The 16,273-nt window shown below is 41.6% G+C and overlaps 1 protein-coding gene across 1 annotated transcript in view; it reads right to left on the bottom strand.

Annotated features, from left to right (window-relative positions):
- The window catches only part of SLC6A3 (solute carrier family 6 member 3), a 92,740-nt gene that overhangs the window by 22,207 nt on the left and 54,260 nt on the right, over positions 1-16,273 (bottom strand). The window contains exons 8-12 of the mRNA XM_056518454.1: positions 8,691-8,815; positions 6,321-6,433; positions 5,101-5,229; positions 3,351-3,450; positions 1,324-1,424 (exon numbers count right to left, since the gene is read on the bottom strand). Coding sequence (XP_056374429.1) covers positions 1,324-1,424; positions 3,351-3,450; positions 5,101-5,229; positions 6,321-6,433; positions 8,691-8,815 — 568 coding nt within the window. The remainder of the gene's footprint in view (positions 1-1,323; positions 1,425-3,350; positions 3,451-5,100; positions 5,230-6,320; positions 6,434-8,690; positions 8,816-16,273) is intronic.

Below are 16,273 nucleotides of genomic sequence, written 5' to 3'. Positions count from 1 at the left end.
TTATAGGAATAAAAAAAAATGCTTGTTGTACATTGCAAAATGCACATAAAAAATTCAAGATAATTTTACAATAGATCTGCTTGTAGATTTTCCAAAAACGTAAACAGATGCATTTGCGACTGGAATGACCAAGCCTCAAGGTTGCAGTACAATTGTGAACATTTATGCCTTTATTTTGGGAGTCCATACAAAAATATTAATTACATCTAAATAAGCATTTAGATAATGATCCATCAAAAAGAAGAAAAAAAATGGAATGGAAAAACAAATCATAGAAGTTTTCTTAATTACATAAATGTAATGAGTGTTCATAAAAGGTGGCATGATTATAAAAGAACAGCTATTCAAAAACTGTGTTTTTATGAAATGTTACATGAGACAGTCAAGTAGAGCTGACAACATCCTAACGCCAATGAGAACACAGGGTAAAACATATTTTATATTTCATGTCCTATCTACACAGAGTAACATCTAGGTTCAGTGGAAAGGGTAATAGAATAATTTATTGTGTGAACATGCCCTAAAAGTGTAGCCAACAGAACACTCTGGAAGCATTGGTGAAGGGGATAACATTTTTCCAAATAAAGACATATTTCATTTTGAATTTAAATATGTAGCTAAATGACCATAACCTAAATACAGACTACTGTAAATGAAGCACGCAGATGAATTCCCAGGGTCAGAAATCATTGCAGTTAGGTCAATTAAGGTAAGTCAAACTATATAAGCCAAATTAAAAATCTAAGGTTATGTTTGCACAGTGTTTTTTCAGACCTATTTCATTTGTAAAAATGCATCCACATGCATCTGCATGTGCACAGACAACCACTTTCTCAAAGACTTACATAGAGGATGTTAATAGGGGTACTCCGGCACTTAGACATCTTATCCCCTATCCAAAGGAAAGTGGAAAAGATGCCTGATCGCTGGGGTTCCGCCGCTGGGGACCCCCGTGATCTTGCACGCCACACCCCGTTAGAATCAGCCCCCAGAGCACGTTCGCTCCAGGTCTGATTACTGGCAATCACTGGGGCCAGAGCATTGTGACGTCGCGGCCACCCCCCCCCCCCCCCCCCCGTGCATGCAAGATCACGGGGGTCCCCAGCGCCGGGATCCCCGTGATCAGGCATCTTACCCCCAATCCTTTGGATAGGGGATAAGATGTCTAAGCGCCGGAGTACCCCTTTAAGATGCTCACACGATTTTGTGGATGGTTGAAATACGCCTAAAAAACATAGCCTTAGGTATCTGGTTTTAACTGGGAGAGCATATAGATAGATAGGTAGACAAATTACTTTAGGTACATATATTTAGAATAATTACCAAAAGAAAACAGGGACTGACAAATTTCCAACAAAGTCTCCAGTACAATCCTGGTCTCTTTCCAATCATTTCCTGAATGTCATCACTGAACCGACCAACTCCTGGTAAAAATATATACATACATGAGCCATAAGTAAACCTTACAAAATTGCTGCATTTAAATAAAGCACAATTGTCATTTAAAAAAAAATCTTTTGACATGTCGCACAGACATGTCAAATGTTTTGTTCAGTCGAGGCTCCCACCTGTCTATAGATATAGTTGCGAAACGTATGTGCCTGTGCATTTTACTTCCTGGCTCACTGCTTAATCTCACTTATTGCAGGAAATGGGCTCCACTGAAAGAGGCCATGCACACTACAGAGATTCCACTCTGAATTTCCAACAGAGAAATGTAAACAGAACCCACTTGCAGTAGCTTTACATTGTTTAAAGTGTGATTATGCTACATTGTTCACACTGTGGAATTTTCTACATGGATCTGGATTCCATTTAAAAAAATGACATATTCTTTCAGAGGAATCCTTCCAAAAAATGCATTAGTCAATGGGAGTTTAATTTCCAATGCTAATTTCCTTGGATAATTCTGTGTGAAATAAGTGCCGATTCCGGGAAGTGTGGATCAGCTGAAGAAATTCAGAAAGGAAATTCCTTGTTTCCCCAGTGTGCAAAGACTCTAAATTTATGGAGCACGACTACTGCAGTGGGTTCAATGAGATGGCAGGGTGGGGAGTAAAGAGTACAGATGCATGCTTTTCCTGGTAATATCTAGAGAATTGTGAGGGGGTCTCACCATTGAGACCCCAACTGATAAAAACATTTGACATGTCTGTGTGACAAATCAAAAGTTTTCTAAATGACAGTAATGCTTTAAGAACATCAGAGAAGTCAGCCTCCTCCTATGTAGGAAACATAACATAAATTGAAGGTTTAGAAACTGAAAGCCACTAAATGTAAACTTTTGGCTTAGCTGTTTAAGGAGGACCTGCGGCCAAAAATTTAGATTTTACTGTTATTAGTTGCTTAGGGTGCCATGATCACACACCTTTTTGCAGTTTGTTGAGATGCCCTCCTGTCAGGATTGATAGGCCAATGGATATCTCAAGGGATTTTTCATCATACAGTCATAACATTTTAATGGTTAACTTCACTCAAACTGTGCAACACAAAAAGAGAAACACAGCCGCACATCCACCATTTGTAATTTGATCTAACAACTCAAACTGTCATGGTTAGCTTATGGCAAAAGAAGACATAACTGGCTGTTTGTCACATAATCAATAGAGAGAATAATGGTTGGTTGCCCATGTTCTCTGCTTGATATCAGCAATTTTCACCTATTGTGGGTCATTGTTCTCCCAATATGTGAGCATCTAGAAGTGGAACCAGCACCTATTAGAAATGCATTGTATATCCAGTATATATGACAGAAAGATGTAAGATGAAAACACCCTTTAGGGTCTATTCACATGTACAGTATTCTGCATAGATTTGATGTGCAGGACTTTATGATTTTTATGTAAAGTGTGAATAGACCATAAAGAGGTATTTTGGAGACAAATTTTTATAGGTAATTGTGATCATGCTTTTATCAAATAGAAGAAAAAACTTATACTTACATTCGTCACTCCCTGGACGCTGAACAAGCCAGATCCTGCCTTACAACATTTTAGAGGTTGCCACATGGAATAGCCAATCTGTAGCTAAGGAGGGACACCATTGCAGCAACTGATTGACTGACCAGGAAAGTCCACACGCCAACCCTAACCCCCCCAAGTGATACAAAGAGAGACTAGGCTTGTTCAGAACAGTGGCAGCAAGGAAGGAAAGTATGTGTTTTCTTTTTATTTGACAGAAGCCTGATCACAATTACTCATAAAACATTTCCCCCTTTTAGCTACATGGTTATAATAATGGGGATAAATACCCAACAAGATATTAAGATATCCTGGACCTATTTAAATAAAAAATAAAATACAAATAAACCTTTTACATCTTGAGTAAAAAAAAACGTCATCAGTTCTTACCGTAAAACCATGCAATTCCAATGGCTTCAATGAGTACTCCAAATAAAATTGAAGTACCTGCTGCAAAATGATCAAGAAGAGTAAAAACATAAATTCCACCCTACAATAAAAGAAAGAGAACATGACTGTTACTTACAGAGGTATACATGATATATATATATATATATATATATATATATATATATCTTCATAAATCTGACATAGACAGAACATGTCTTCATTAAACATATTGCTCAATGGAGTGCTGATGTTTTTAGGTCAGAGATGAAAAATTGAGAAGAGAAAACAGCGATTTTTCCACAGTAGTTAATCAATAACTGTCATTTTGGTAGTTCACATTACAGAGTGGAAGTCAACATCTTAACAATTGTGATTGATCATCCTTTTGACCTTTTGGGGCTGCGTACAAGTGACATGCCTTTACATTTCTTTAATACATAGCAAAACCATACTGGCACTAACTTAAAGGGAAACTGTCAGGTCCCCTAACCCCTAAAAGCCCTCCCCAATACATTTTAGACATAGGGCATATGCTTCCTCTGATGCCGCACTATGGGGGAGATTTATCAAAACCTGTCCAGAGAAAAAGTTGCCCAGTTGCCCATAGCAACCAATCAGATTGCTTTTTTCATTTTTAACAAGGCCTCTGAAAAATGAAAGACGCAATCTGATTCGTTGCTATGGGCAACTGGGCAACTTTTCGTCTTCACTGGTTTTGATAAATTACTCCCATAATATGTGCTTAATTGGCACACTTAGTGTGTAGCATACAGTGCAAGTATGTCAATCAAGCGTGAGTGGTTGGGAGGAGGAAGGGGCGATGTGACTACATGTGCCTTGGTGCCTACTTACCCAATGGTAGGGCGTCGCAATTAAACTTGTTTTTTACCATAGTGTAGCATCAGAGGAAGTAGTGAATACTACAGTAGCAAACACAGCCAGTTGAGCACCAAATATTATGTAATGTGACTAGGACAGGTCCTTCAAAGTAAAAGATGTCAGTTGTGAATTTAAATATAAACACAAACACTACAAAAACATGTTTTTTCAATAATGCATGGTAGTCTACCGATGTTTTACATTTATTACCAAGATTCCTTCACCACCTATCTTTCTATCCATTTATAGTTGAATAGCCCTACCACGGAATCCACAAGCCTTGAAGTGTCCCTTTCATTAAAAAAAAACTTTTTTCATGTCACAGGGACTTGTCAAAAGTTTTGATCGGTAGGGTCTCAGTACTGAGACCCCTACCGATCAGGACAAGCATGCAGTAGCATGTGGTATACTGATCCAGAAAGTGGCTCTCCAAATTAATAGTTGTTTTTTTATTCAGAAACAGTACTCAAACACCTACATGAATTTGGTAATAATTGACAGGCTCTTAAGGTTCCTAAAGGACTCACATAAGAGGACTTCTATGGAACAATTTCTGTAAGATGTAAGATGTTTTCAATAGTAGCAGTACTCAAGTGAACAGGACAACTCTGTACTATTTGCAGCAGCAGTGCAAGTATGTATGTAAGTATGAACCAGCTTGCAGTCAATGTAAATATTCTGACGATGGGCCCTTGATTTGAAAAGGTGGGATATCCCTTCAGACTCATATTAAATTGATCAACTTAGGTGGCTCAAACTTGAAGGACCTACAACACTGCACTGTGATTTTAAAGGGAGGCAAAATTATATTTTGTAGATTTCATGTAGAGACTCTACAAGTTAAGAATCTTCTGTTGAGAAAATAACATACATTGGTTACACAGGAGAGGGATATGAAGAATGTACAAAGGACAATGAAAAGTGTAAAGAGCTCTCGATGTCTGCGTAGGAACTTGAATTCATCAATGAGTCCTGTTATTACTGATTCCATTCCCCCCATCTGTAATATAAAGGGACACCGAGGTGAGTTAAATTTCCAATATACAGAAATATGCATAATTTGTTTTTGTTAGGTCACATAATCTTTTGTATAACTGACAAGTTTTACCATCTTTGCATTCTTTAATACAAATATGTATTCCCAACTGTTATGTAAAGGCTGTACAGCAATTGTACTCAGAGCTGGAGTAGATTTCTAAGTCTGACCTACAAAGTCTGCAAGAGATGCACCAAATTTATGTTGCACACCATTCTGCCAGCATTCCAATGTATTCAACAAACGTATTGTACAGGACGTATGTGAATGTGACCTCTTATGAGTAGCGAACATGGGGCTGATGCTGACAGAGTTTGTTAAAAAGTACATGTTACCAAATAAACAGTTCTAAACTAACTCAGGCTATGTTCCCTAACTACTCCAAACACCCCTACAGTCATTACACTTTTTTTTTTTTTTTTTTATTGCTTTAAAAAGTTCTGTATCATACCTTTTTTCTTGCTCATATAGTGCAATTTCCCAGCAGGATAAAGTGGGCATTTTCCAGCAGGCAGGAAATCACTGAAGCCTGCTGGGGGACCACTTCTGCCCTCACATGGTTGCAGTGGTGTGAATAGAAGACCTCAAGCTCTGTGCATGTTTCATTCTGTGTTGCTATCAATGAGGTTCTCCTGCAGGTTTCAGTCTGTGCAGCTTTCTGTCAGAATCTGTGGGCTGTCACTTTCTGTGCAGTTATCAATCAAGCTCAGTGCTTGATTGATAACACTTCCTGAGTTTGGACTCCTGCCATGTCGGGATGAGACCAAACTCACTGTATTAATTGTAGCCGGGAACAGAACAGCGCCACCCAGGGGCCGTTTTTTAAATTACATTTTCAACATATTTATGTTGATAATTTTAAAAGCAAGTGAGTAGGAAAGTGTCTGCTAATTACACAAGGAACACTATATTAAAAGTGTTATTTGGTGACAGGTACTCTTTAAGATATGAACAATTATGTCTGTTTATGACCATTGCAAAATTCTTTATTAATAATATTACCAAATAAATACAGTGTATATAATATATTAATAGCAATTTAAATATTTACTTACAGCACTGTCAATTCCAAGTGTAACAAGCATTATAAAGAATATAACTGCCCACACAGAGGAAAGTGGCAGAGTAGCTATAGCTTCAGGGTAGATTATAAATATCAATCCAGGCCCTAAAAGACAGCAAAATAAATTACAGTGCTATAATTCAAGTAAACATACACTGCTCAAAAAAATTAAGGGAACACTAAGATAATACATCCTAGATCTGAATGAATGAACTAATCGTATGAAATACTTTCGTCTTTACATATTTGAATGTGCTGACAACAGAATCACACAAAAATTATCAATGGAAATCAAATTTATTAACCCATGGAGGTCTGGATATGGAGTCACACTCAAAATCAAAGTGGAAAACCACACTACAGACTGATCCAACTTTGATGTATTGTCCTTAAAACAAGTCAAAATGAGTATCAGTAGTGTGTGTGGCCTCCACGTGCCCGTATGACCTCCCTACAACGCCTGGGCATGCTCCTGATGAGGTTAACTTGTCTTATGGTACTTTCCCACTGCTGTCGGACTCCGCTATTCAGAGCTTCGTTGACCACTCCATCAGATAATGGGAGTTTATGCACTATTTTTTTCTCTACTAAATTCCGCTAAACTTCAAGATCTCTGATGGTCCGTCGAGACCCGGCGGTGTCCGTTTTGCTCCATTCGGTTTCAGGATCCATTCAGTGCAAGAAGAAAAAATGTGCCAAACGGACCCTTATTCTGATATTCATATTATAAAATCACAGGGGGAATTCATTATTAGTGCAAAATTTGTATGCAATGCACAACCTGCTGGCATGTGTGTGGTTTTCTCAGTTGGTAAGCAAAATATATTATGTTGCACTCACCCCCTGGAAGCACACACAAAAAAATGAGGAAACCAGCACAAACAACATGAAAACAGTGCAAAATTAGATGATAACTTAATCCCCAAAATAAAAACACACTGCACACACAATTTAGCAATTTGGCTCAGTTGTGCCTTCTTGTGTGTTTTGGTTTAGTTTAGTCTAGGACTATGCAGGGATATTACAGGGCAGATATGTTTAGTTACCTGTGTTTAGGGGACGATCTAGGGAAAGATAAGAGTAAGTTATTTAGGGCCTCGTCCTGTTGTATCTTTGTTTTGTGATCTTATGTATTATTCCTGGCTGCCATTATTATCAATCATTTGTACCATCATCTAAATTGTCATTTCCAATACCATCAACAAATGATGAGTTGTTGTCTCATACTTGATACCTTCTGATATTGATAGTGCTTGTATGCTTTTCCTTTTGACTGCTTGCTGGCTACTGTAATCAGCTGAACTCTAAGTCCTGGGGATATCAGAAGTGATGTCGTGAACATAAAATTTTCGGTTCGCGAACGGCGAACGCGAACTTCCGCAAATGTTCGCGAACCGGGCGAACCGCCATTGACTTCAATGGGCAGGTGAATTTTAAAACCCACAGGGACTCTTTCTGGCCACAATAGTGATTTAAAAGTTGTTTCAAGGGGACTAATACCTGGATTGTGGCGTGCTGGAGGGAGATCCATGGCAAAACTCCCATGGAAAATTACATAGTTGATGCAGAGTCTGGTTTTAATCCATAAAGGGCATAAATCACCTATTATTCCTAAATTCTTTGGAATAACGTGCTTTAGCCCCCTTTAGGCAGCACATAGAGCCCCCCTTTAGGCATCACATAGTTAGATCCCCCCTTTAGGCAGCACATAGATTCCCCCATATTAGGCAGCACATAGGTAGAGCCTCCCTTTAGGCAGCACTTAGAGCCCTTTTTAGGCAGCACATAGTTAGATCCCCCCTTTAGGCAACACATAGATTCCCCCATGTTAGGCAGCACATAGTTAGAGCCCCCCCTTTAGGCAGCACATAGATTCCCCCATATTAGGTAGCACATAGTTAGAGCCCCCCTTTAGGCAGCACTGGTTTTATTTCACAGCCAAAAAAGGTATTTTTTTATTTGAACAACTGTCACACCAAATGTAATTTGCACTAGTGTAACAATGAGCAAAAAAGGTTGCCAGACACACGGACTGAACTTATAGCCCTTTTAATACTGTAGTTAGTTGCTTGAAGGAAATTAAGTTTTACACCGGAGTACCCCTTTTACCCACCGGTTCCCTCCCAACCAGGGTGCCTCCAGCTGTTGCAAGACACACAGACTGATATTTGAGCCCTAAAAAGGGCTTTTTTGGGTGCTGTCCTTAAAGCAGATGTTAGACTAGTGCTTTAGAAGTAAAGTGATACTACTGTTTTTTTGTTTGTTTTTTTGACAGAACAGAAAAACTCAGCAGTTACAGTTTACAGTAAAAACAACAAAAAAAACAGGTATGCCACATTTTAGGAAGCATTGATGTACTTACCGTCTTTTGCAACATCACCAATTGGCACATTATGTTTCTGTGACATATATCCAAGGAAGGAGAAGATAACAAAACCTGAGAAAAAACTTGTCAAAGAATTGACTGAAGTGGTAATGATTGTATCTCTGTAAGAGAAAAAAAAGGTGAGGAGTTTTCAACCAACAACTAAGTAGAAAATATAATGCACATGGGAGAAACTCCTACCAGTCCTTTATATATTAAGAGAAATGGTCTATGCTGCTGACTTCTCTATCTTGTTTCTAGCATAAGACTAAAGCTACACAGAAAGAGATGGAAAGGCAGACATGAATGCAGTAACTGTTACTTCCCATACAAAGTCCAATATTTTTTTTTATCAAAAACCTGATTTAAAGCCATTTATAGAGATTCAAAATCAAACAATTTAAAGCAGTAGTCTCATGCCGGAAACAGATAGGGGATAAGTTTTAAATCGCTGGGTGTCTGAGCGCTCGGGCCCCCCGCAATCTCCTGTACGGAGCCCCGATTCTCCCCAGGAGCAGCGTGTCACAACCACCGCACGAAGCGGGGCCAGCCACTCCCAATTCATATACCTCTATGGGAGAGCTGAAGATAGACAAACGGCTCTCCTATTGAGATATATCGAGGGGGCATGGTGGCCCCCACTCCATGCAAGGGTTTTGGCACGCCACTCCAGGGGAGAACCGTAACACCAGCCCCCCGTGATCTAAAACTTATCCCCTACCAGTTTCCTCCAGGGACTCACATGTGATATGTTCTCTTTTATTAGAACTGTTCTTTTTTCTTTTCTTCTCCATTCGGCCCAGTTCGCCATTAAGTGTTCTTCTTGTTATGTCTCAACAACTATAAAATTGCCACAATTGATGACCTTAAATACAATACCTCCACATACCAAGCCCTGAATATAATACTGCTATATGCTGTTCCCCTAAATATAATTCTGCCACACACTGTGCCCCTGAATACAATACCGCCACATGCTGTGCCCATGAATGCAATACTGCCACATTCTTTATGCCACTGTACCTCTTGCAAAAAATAAATGTTGCCACTGTTCCACTAATAAAATTCCTGTTTCCTGCCGAAGTGGGCAGGAAACAGGAATTTTATTAGTGGAACAGGGGGATAATTTATGAATTGCAAGGCTGTCCCTATAAGTTGTGCTACTGCCCGTAAAATGTGACATGGTGCCCGAAATGAACTGTGCACTATGCCCACACAATGTGCCCCCAAATGAACCGTGCCCCTGTGCCTATAAAATGTGCCACTGCACTCCCATAGGACCTGTGCCACTGTGCCCATAAACTGTGCCATTGCACTCTTTAACCCCTTAAGGACGCAGGACGTAAATGTACGTCCTGGTGCGGTGGTATTTAACGCACCAGGACGTACATTTACGTCCTAAGCATAACCGCGGGCATCGGAGCTCCGATGCCCGTGTCATGCGCGGCTGATCCTGGCTGCTGATCGCAGCCAGGGACCCGCCGGCAATGGCCGACGCCCGCGATCTCGCGGGCGTCCGCCATTAACCCCTCAGGTGCCGGGATCAATACAGATCCCGGCATCTGCGGCAGTGCGCGATTTGAATGAATGATCGGATCGCCGGCAGCGCTGCTGCGGGGATCCGATCATTCACAACGCCGCACGGAGGTCCCCTCACCTTCCTCCGTCCGGCTCCCGGCGTCTCCTGCTCTGGTCTGTGATCGAGCAGACCAGAGCAGAAGATGACCGAAAACACTGATCTGTTCTATGTCCTATACATAGAACAGATCAGTATTAGCAATCATGGTATTGCTATGAATAGTCCCCTATGTAAAAGTAAAAGTAAAAAAAAAGTGAAAAATCCCCTCCCCCAATAAAAAGTAAAACGTCTGTTTTTTCCTATTTTACCCCCAAAAAGCGTAAACATTTTTTTTTATAGACATATTTGGTATCGCCGCGTGTGTAAATGTCCGAACTATTAAAATAAAATGTTAATGATCCCGTACGGTTAACGGCGTGAACGAAAAAAAAAAAAGTCCAAAATTCCTACTTTTTTAATACATTTTATTTAAAAAAAATTATAAAAAATGTATTAAAAGTTTTTTATATGCAAATGTGGTATTAAAAAAAAGTACAGATCATGGCGCAAAAAATGAGCCCCCATACTGCCGCTTATACGGAAAAATAAAAAAGTTAGGGGTCATCAAAATAAAGGGATTATAAACGTGCTAATTTGGTTAAAAAGTTTGTGATTTTTTTTAAGCACAACAATAATATAAAAGTATGTAATAATGGGTATCATTTTAATCATATTGACCCTCAGAATAAAGAACACACGTAATTTTTACCATAAATTGTACGGCATGAAAACGAAACCTTCCAAAATTAGCAAAATTGCGTTTTTCGTTTTAATTTCCCCACAAAAATAGTGTTTTTTTGTTGCGCCATACATTTTATGATATAATGAGTTATGTCATTACAAAGGACAACTGGTCGCGCAAAAAACAAGCCCTCATACTAGTCTGTGGATGAAAATATAAAAGAGTTATGATTTTTAGAAGGCGAGGAGGAAAAAATTTAAACGTAAAAATTAAATTGTCTGAGTCCTTAAGGCCAAAATGGGCTGAGTCCTTAAGGGGTTAATCTGTGGCATTGTGCTCCAAAACTAACTGTGCCACTGTCCCCTAATGAATTTTGCAACTAGTCCCTTTAAATACCCACTGGTACTGGGATTCCAAGTTGCTCCACTAATCAAGTCTCTCTAGAGCAGTATGATGCAGATAGAGCTAACTGCACTGCTACTTTATAGAGCACTGGTGAGAAGGGAGTCAGCTCCCTCTTATTCAGTTGTAGCAGAGGTGCAAAGACACTGATACAATGAAATGATGGGACTGTGGGGAACCTCTAAGTACTTTCTCACAAAACTCCAGAATAATTAGCCCTTTTAGGCTGGGTTCTTTCAATGCACAAAAAAACTGCAGTAATTCTTACATTAGTATTACTGCTGTTGTCAGGATTCGGCAGGCTGGAGGTGGATCCTCTGTGTCAGAGAGGGATTGGCGTGGACCGTACCGGTGGACCGGTTCTAAGTTGCTACTGGTATTTACCAGAGCCCGCCGCAAAGCGGGATGGTCTTGCTGCGGCGGTAGCAACCAGGTCGTATCCACCGGTAACGGCTCAACCTCTCTGACTGCTGAGACAGGCGCGGTACTAGAGGACAAGGCAAGAGCAAGGTCGGACGTAGCAGAAGGTCAGGGCAGACAGCAAGGGTCGTAGTCAGGGGCAAGAGCAGAAGGTCTGGAACACAGGCTTGGGACATACACAAAACGCTTTCTCTGGCACAAGGCAACAAGATCCGGCGATGCTGGGAAGGGGAAGTGAGGTTATATGAGCAGGGAGCAGGTGGAAGGTAATTAGACTGATTGGGCCAGGCACCAATCATTGGTGCACTGGCCCTTTAAATCTTAGAGAGCTGGCGCGCCCTAGAGAGCGGAGTCACGCGCGCCAGAACGTGACAGCCGGGGACCGGGACAGGTAAGTGGCTTGGGGTGCGATTCGCTATGCGAATCGCATCCCCGTCGTCAGTGTCAGTGCAGCGCTCCCGGTCAGCGGGTCTGACCGGAGCGCTGCAGAGAGGAGAACGCCGCGAGCGCTCCGGGGAGGAGCAGGGACCCGGAGCGTTCGGCGTAACAGTACCCCCCCCCCCCCCCTTAGGTCTCCCCCTCTTTTTGTCTCCTTGTCCCTTCAAATGAGACGAGAACATAGGGGGCGACTCTTGAGTCTCCTTCCGGAAATAAGAGAAGTCCTGGGAAGCTACATCAGCGGCAGGCAATCCAGAAGAAGTGGGAATGGGGAGGGGGGGGCAGAGGGTGAAGCTTGTCACGGGGCAGAGTGTTACCAGGAAGGGGGCTATGAGGAGAGGATGTGAGGCAACGTTTGTGACAAGCAGGACCCCAATTCTTGATCTCCCCGGTGGTCCAGTCAAGGGTGGGAGAATGACGTTGGAGCCATGGCAGACCAAGGAGGACTTCAGAAGTGCAGTTGGGCAGAACAAAAAATTCAATTTTCTCGTGATGCAGTCCAATGCTCATAAGCAGAGGTTCTGTGCGGTAACGCACAGTGCAGTCCAATTTTACTCCGTTGACCGAAGAAATGTAGAGAGGCTTGACGAGACGGGTCACTGGGATGCAGAACCTATTAACAAAAGAGGCCAGAATAAAATTTCCAGCAGAACCAGAGTCCAAGAAGGCCACAGCTGAGAAGGAGGAGTTGGCAGAAGGAGCAATCCGCACGGGCACAGTGAGACGTGGAGAAGCAGAATTCACATCAAGGGACGCCACTCCCATTTGAACAGGGTGCGTGCATTTCCCAGACGCGGAGGACAAATAGGGCAGTCCACCAGGAAATGTTCAGTACTAGCGCAGTGCAGGCATAAGTTTTTATCTCTGCGACAAGACCTCTCTTCATGGGTCAGGCGAGACTGATCCACTTGCATAGCCTCCTCGGCGGGAGGCACAGGGGTAGATTGCAAAGGATACTGGGAGAGAGGTGCCCAGAAATCAAGGTCCTTTTCCTGGCGGAGCTCCTGGTGTCTTTCAGAAAAACGCTTGTCGATGCGGGTGGCCAAAAAGATAAGTTCAGACAGGTTAGCTGGAATTTCTCGTGCGGCGAGTACATCTTTGATGTTGCTGGATAAGCCTTTCTTGAAGGTCGCGCAGAGGGCCTCATTGTTCCAGGCGAGCTCTGAGGCAAGGGTACGAAACTGGATGGCGTATTCGCCTACGGAAGAAGTTCCTTGGACTAGGTTCAGCAAAGCAGTCTCGGCAGAGGAGGCCCTGGCTGGCTCCTCGAAGACACTACGGACTTCAGCGAAGAAGGACTGGACAGTGGCTGTGGCAGGATCATTGCGGTCCCAGAGCGGTGTGGCCCAAGACAAAGCCTTTCCAGACAGAAGACTAAGTACGAAAACCACCTTAGACTGTTCTGTAGGAAATTGGTATGACAACATCTCCAAATGTAGGGAACATTGAGACAGGAAACCACGGCAGAGATTAGAGTCCCCATCAAATTTGTCCGGCAGAGACAAGCGGAGGCTAAGAGCGGCCACTCGCTGCGGAGGAGGTGCAGGAGCTGGCGGAGGAGATGGTTGCTGCTGTAGCAGTGGCAGAAGTTGCTGTAGCATGGCGGTCAACTGCGCAACTGGGCAACAGCAGAAGGTCTGGAACACAGGCTTGGGACATACACAAAACGCTTTCTCTGGCACAAGGCAACAAGATCCGGCGATGCTGGGAAGGGGAAGTGAGGTTATATGAGCAGGGAGCAGGTGGAAGGTAATTAGACTGATTGGGCCAGGCACCAATCATTGGTGCACTGGCCTTTTAAATCTTAGAGAGCTGGCACGCGCGCGCCCTAGAGAGCGGAGCCGCGTGCGCCAGAACGTGACAGCCGGGGATCGGGACAGGTAAGTGGCTTGGGATGCGATTCGCGAGCGGGCGCGTCCCGCTATGCGAATCGCATCCCCGTCGTCAGTGTCAGTGCAGCACTCCCGGTCAGCAGGTCTGACCGGGGTGCTGCAGAGAGGAGAACGCCGCGAGCGCTCCGGGGAGGAGCAGGGACCCAGAGCGCTCGGCGTAACAGCTGCATTTTAAAACCCTGTTTGCCACTTTCCCATAGACTTTCATAGAACACATTATTAGATTAAAGGGGTACTCCCGTGGAAAACTTTTTTTTTTTAAATCAACTGGTGCCAGAAAGTTAAAAAGATTTGTAAATCACTTCTATTAAAAAATCTTAATCCTACCAGTAATTTTTAGGGGCTGTATACTAAAGAAAAATTCAAAAAAAAAAATGCATTTCCCCTGATGTCATGACCACAGCGCTCTCTGCTGACCTCTGCTTTCCATTTTAGGAATTGTCCGGAGCAGGAGAAAATCCCCATAGCAAACATATGCTGCTCTGGACAGTTCCTAAAATGGACAGCAGAGGTCAGCACAGAGCACTGTGGTCATGACATCAGAGGAAATTAGTTTCTTTTTTGGATTTCTCTTTAGTATGCAGCCCCTAAAAAGTACTGGAAGGATTAAGTTTTTAAATAGAAGTGATTTACAAATCTGTTTAACTTTCTGGCACCAGTTGATTGAAAAAAAAAAAGTTTTCCAAGGGAGTACCCCTTCAAAAAGCACTTTATACCTTTTTTACTGCAGTTTTCTTTTTCTCATTTTACTTTGTTTGTATAAACCCAGCCGCAGACTTGTGTCAGTATTCATTTTAGAAATAAAAATTACAAGGTGATTCTACTTTTTTGGCTCAACATTGAGTGATTCTATAATTTAGTACGATGTGTGTTTTATCATGAAGCCAGAAGAAATTTGTGCCAAATCATTTATTTGGCTGTTTTCTATGAAGTGAAAATTACAAACATCCTCTAAGCTTCCCTGCCTCTTCAATATGCAGCACTATGCCCTCCCATCTGATAAATATTCTACTATCCTCACTCTCACATCCTAGTGACATGCGAGTGAATAAAATAAAATATTCATTTTAGAGGCTGGAATAATGCTGCATAATCCCTGCCTCTATTGCGCACAGCAGCACTATAGCAATGCTGCTACTGGGATAACTTTTAACCTGCTGAACATAATTATGTAAGTGACCAATCATTTTAAAGCTGTTTACCAGCACTATAACCCAGTGTATTGGGCTTTGTGTGGGTGAACAGGATGTCAGTTTCCCTTCAACGTATCCACAAGATAGATGATAAGTGTAAGATCACAGGGGGGACTGACCATTGGGTCCCCATGCTATCCTCAGAACAACGCCCCAACTCCTTTGTTATGAATGGAGGAATGGGTTGGCATACACACCAATAACTATGTGCAGCATACAATTTCACACTTATCCCTTATAAGTTAATTTAAAGCATGCCTATCAGATCCCACAAAAAAAAAAATATATATATGTTAGTCTGTCCGTAATCCTAACCATATACATCTAATTTTTATGCCTCTATTACCTAGATTTATCATAAAAATACCTCTTTTCATTAGCTCACAGTGTTACAAATCCTCAGGGGAAGGGGGCGTGTCCCTCCCTTGTGGTTGTGGGAGGTGATTGGTGGTCTACTCATGCAGCCTTGTCCATTAGTCATCTCTTGCCTATGCTATTTATGCTATTTAATACAGCAAAAAAAAGTAAAAAAATATATATTTTCCTGGATACACCAAACATAAGCTTCAAACATGAAGTTACGGTAATTTAATACATTCAACAGTCATACCCATGGTTAAAACCAATTGACATAGCTTCTATATTAATAGCGTACATACATTTATTATACAGTATGTGCAATGTAGCATATTAGATCCACAAATCCTAAAATATATGGTCAATTTTAGGGATCCAGGATTAGATTTGTAAAATAGAAATCATTTTTCAGTATTTTATTAGTCAAAATATATTAATTTCTTGTAGTTTTAAATTTTATTTTCAATTTTATAAGTTCTGCTGGTAACATTTTCAGTTTTTATGATCAACTTACAACTCTGGATACTTGTCATTGCTACAGCTACCATAACATATTTTCTTGATGCTAATAGTAGTCC

The sequence above is a fragment of the Hyla sarda genome, chromosome 5, assembly GCF_029499605.1.
Source record: "Hyla sarda isolate aHylSar1 chromosome 5, aHylSar1.hap1, whole genome shotgun sequence".
Taxonomy (NCBI): domain Eukaryota; kingdom Metazoa; phylum Chordata; class Amphibia; order Anura; family Hylidae; genus Hyla; species Hyla sarda.
Note: the sequence above shows the minus strand (reverse complement) of the source record. Positions and strands in the feature narration are given on the sequence as shown.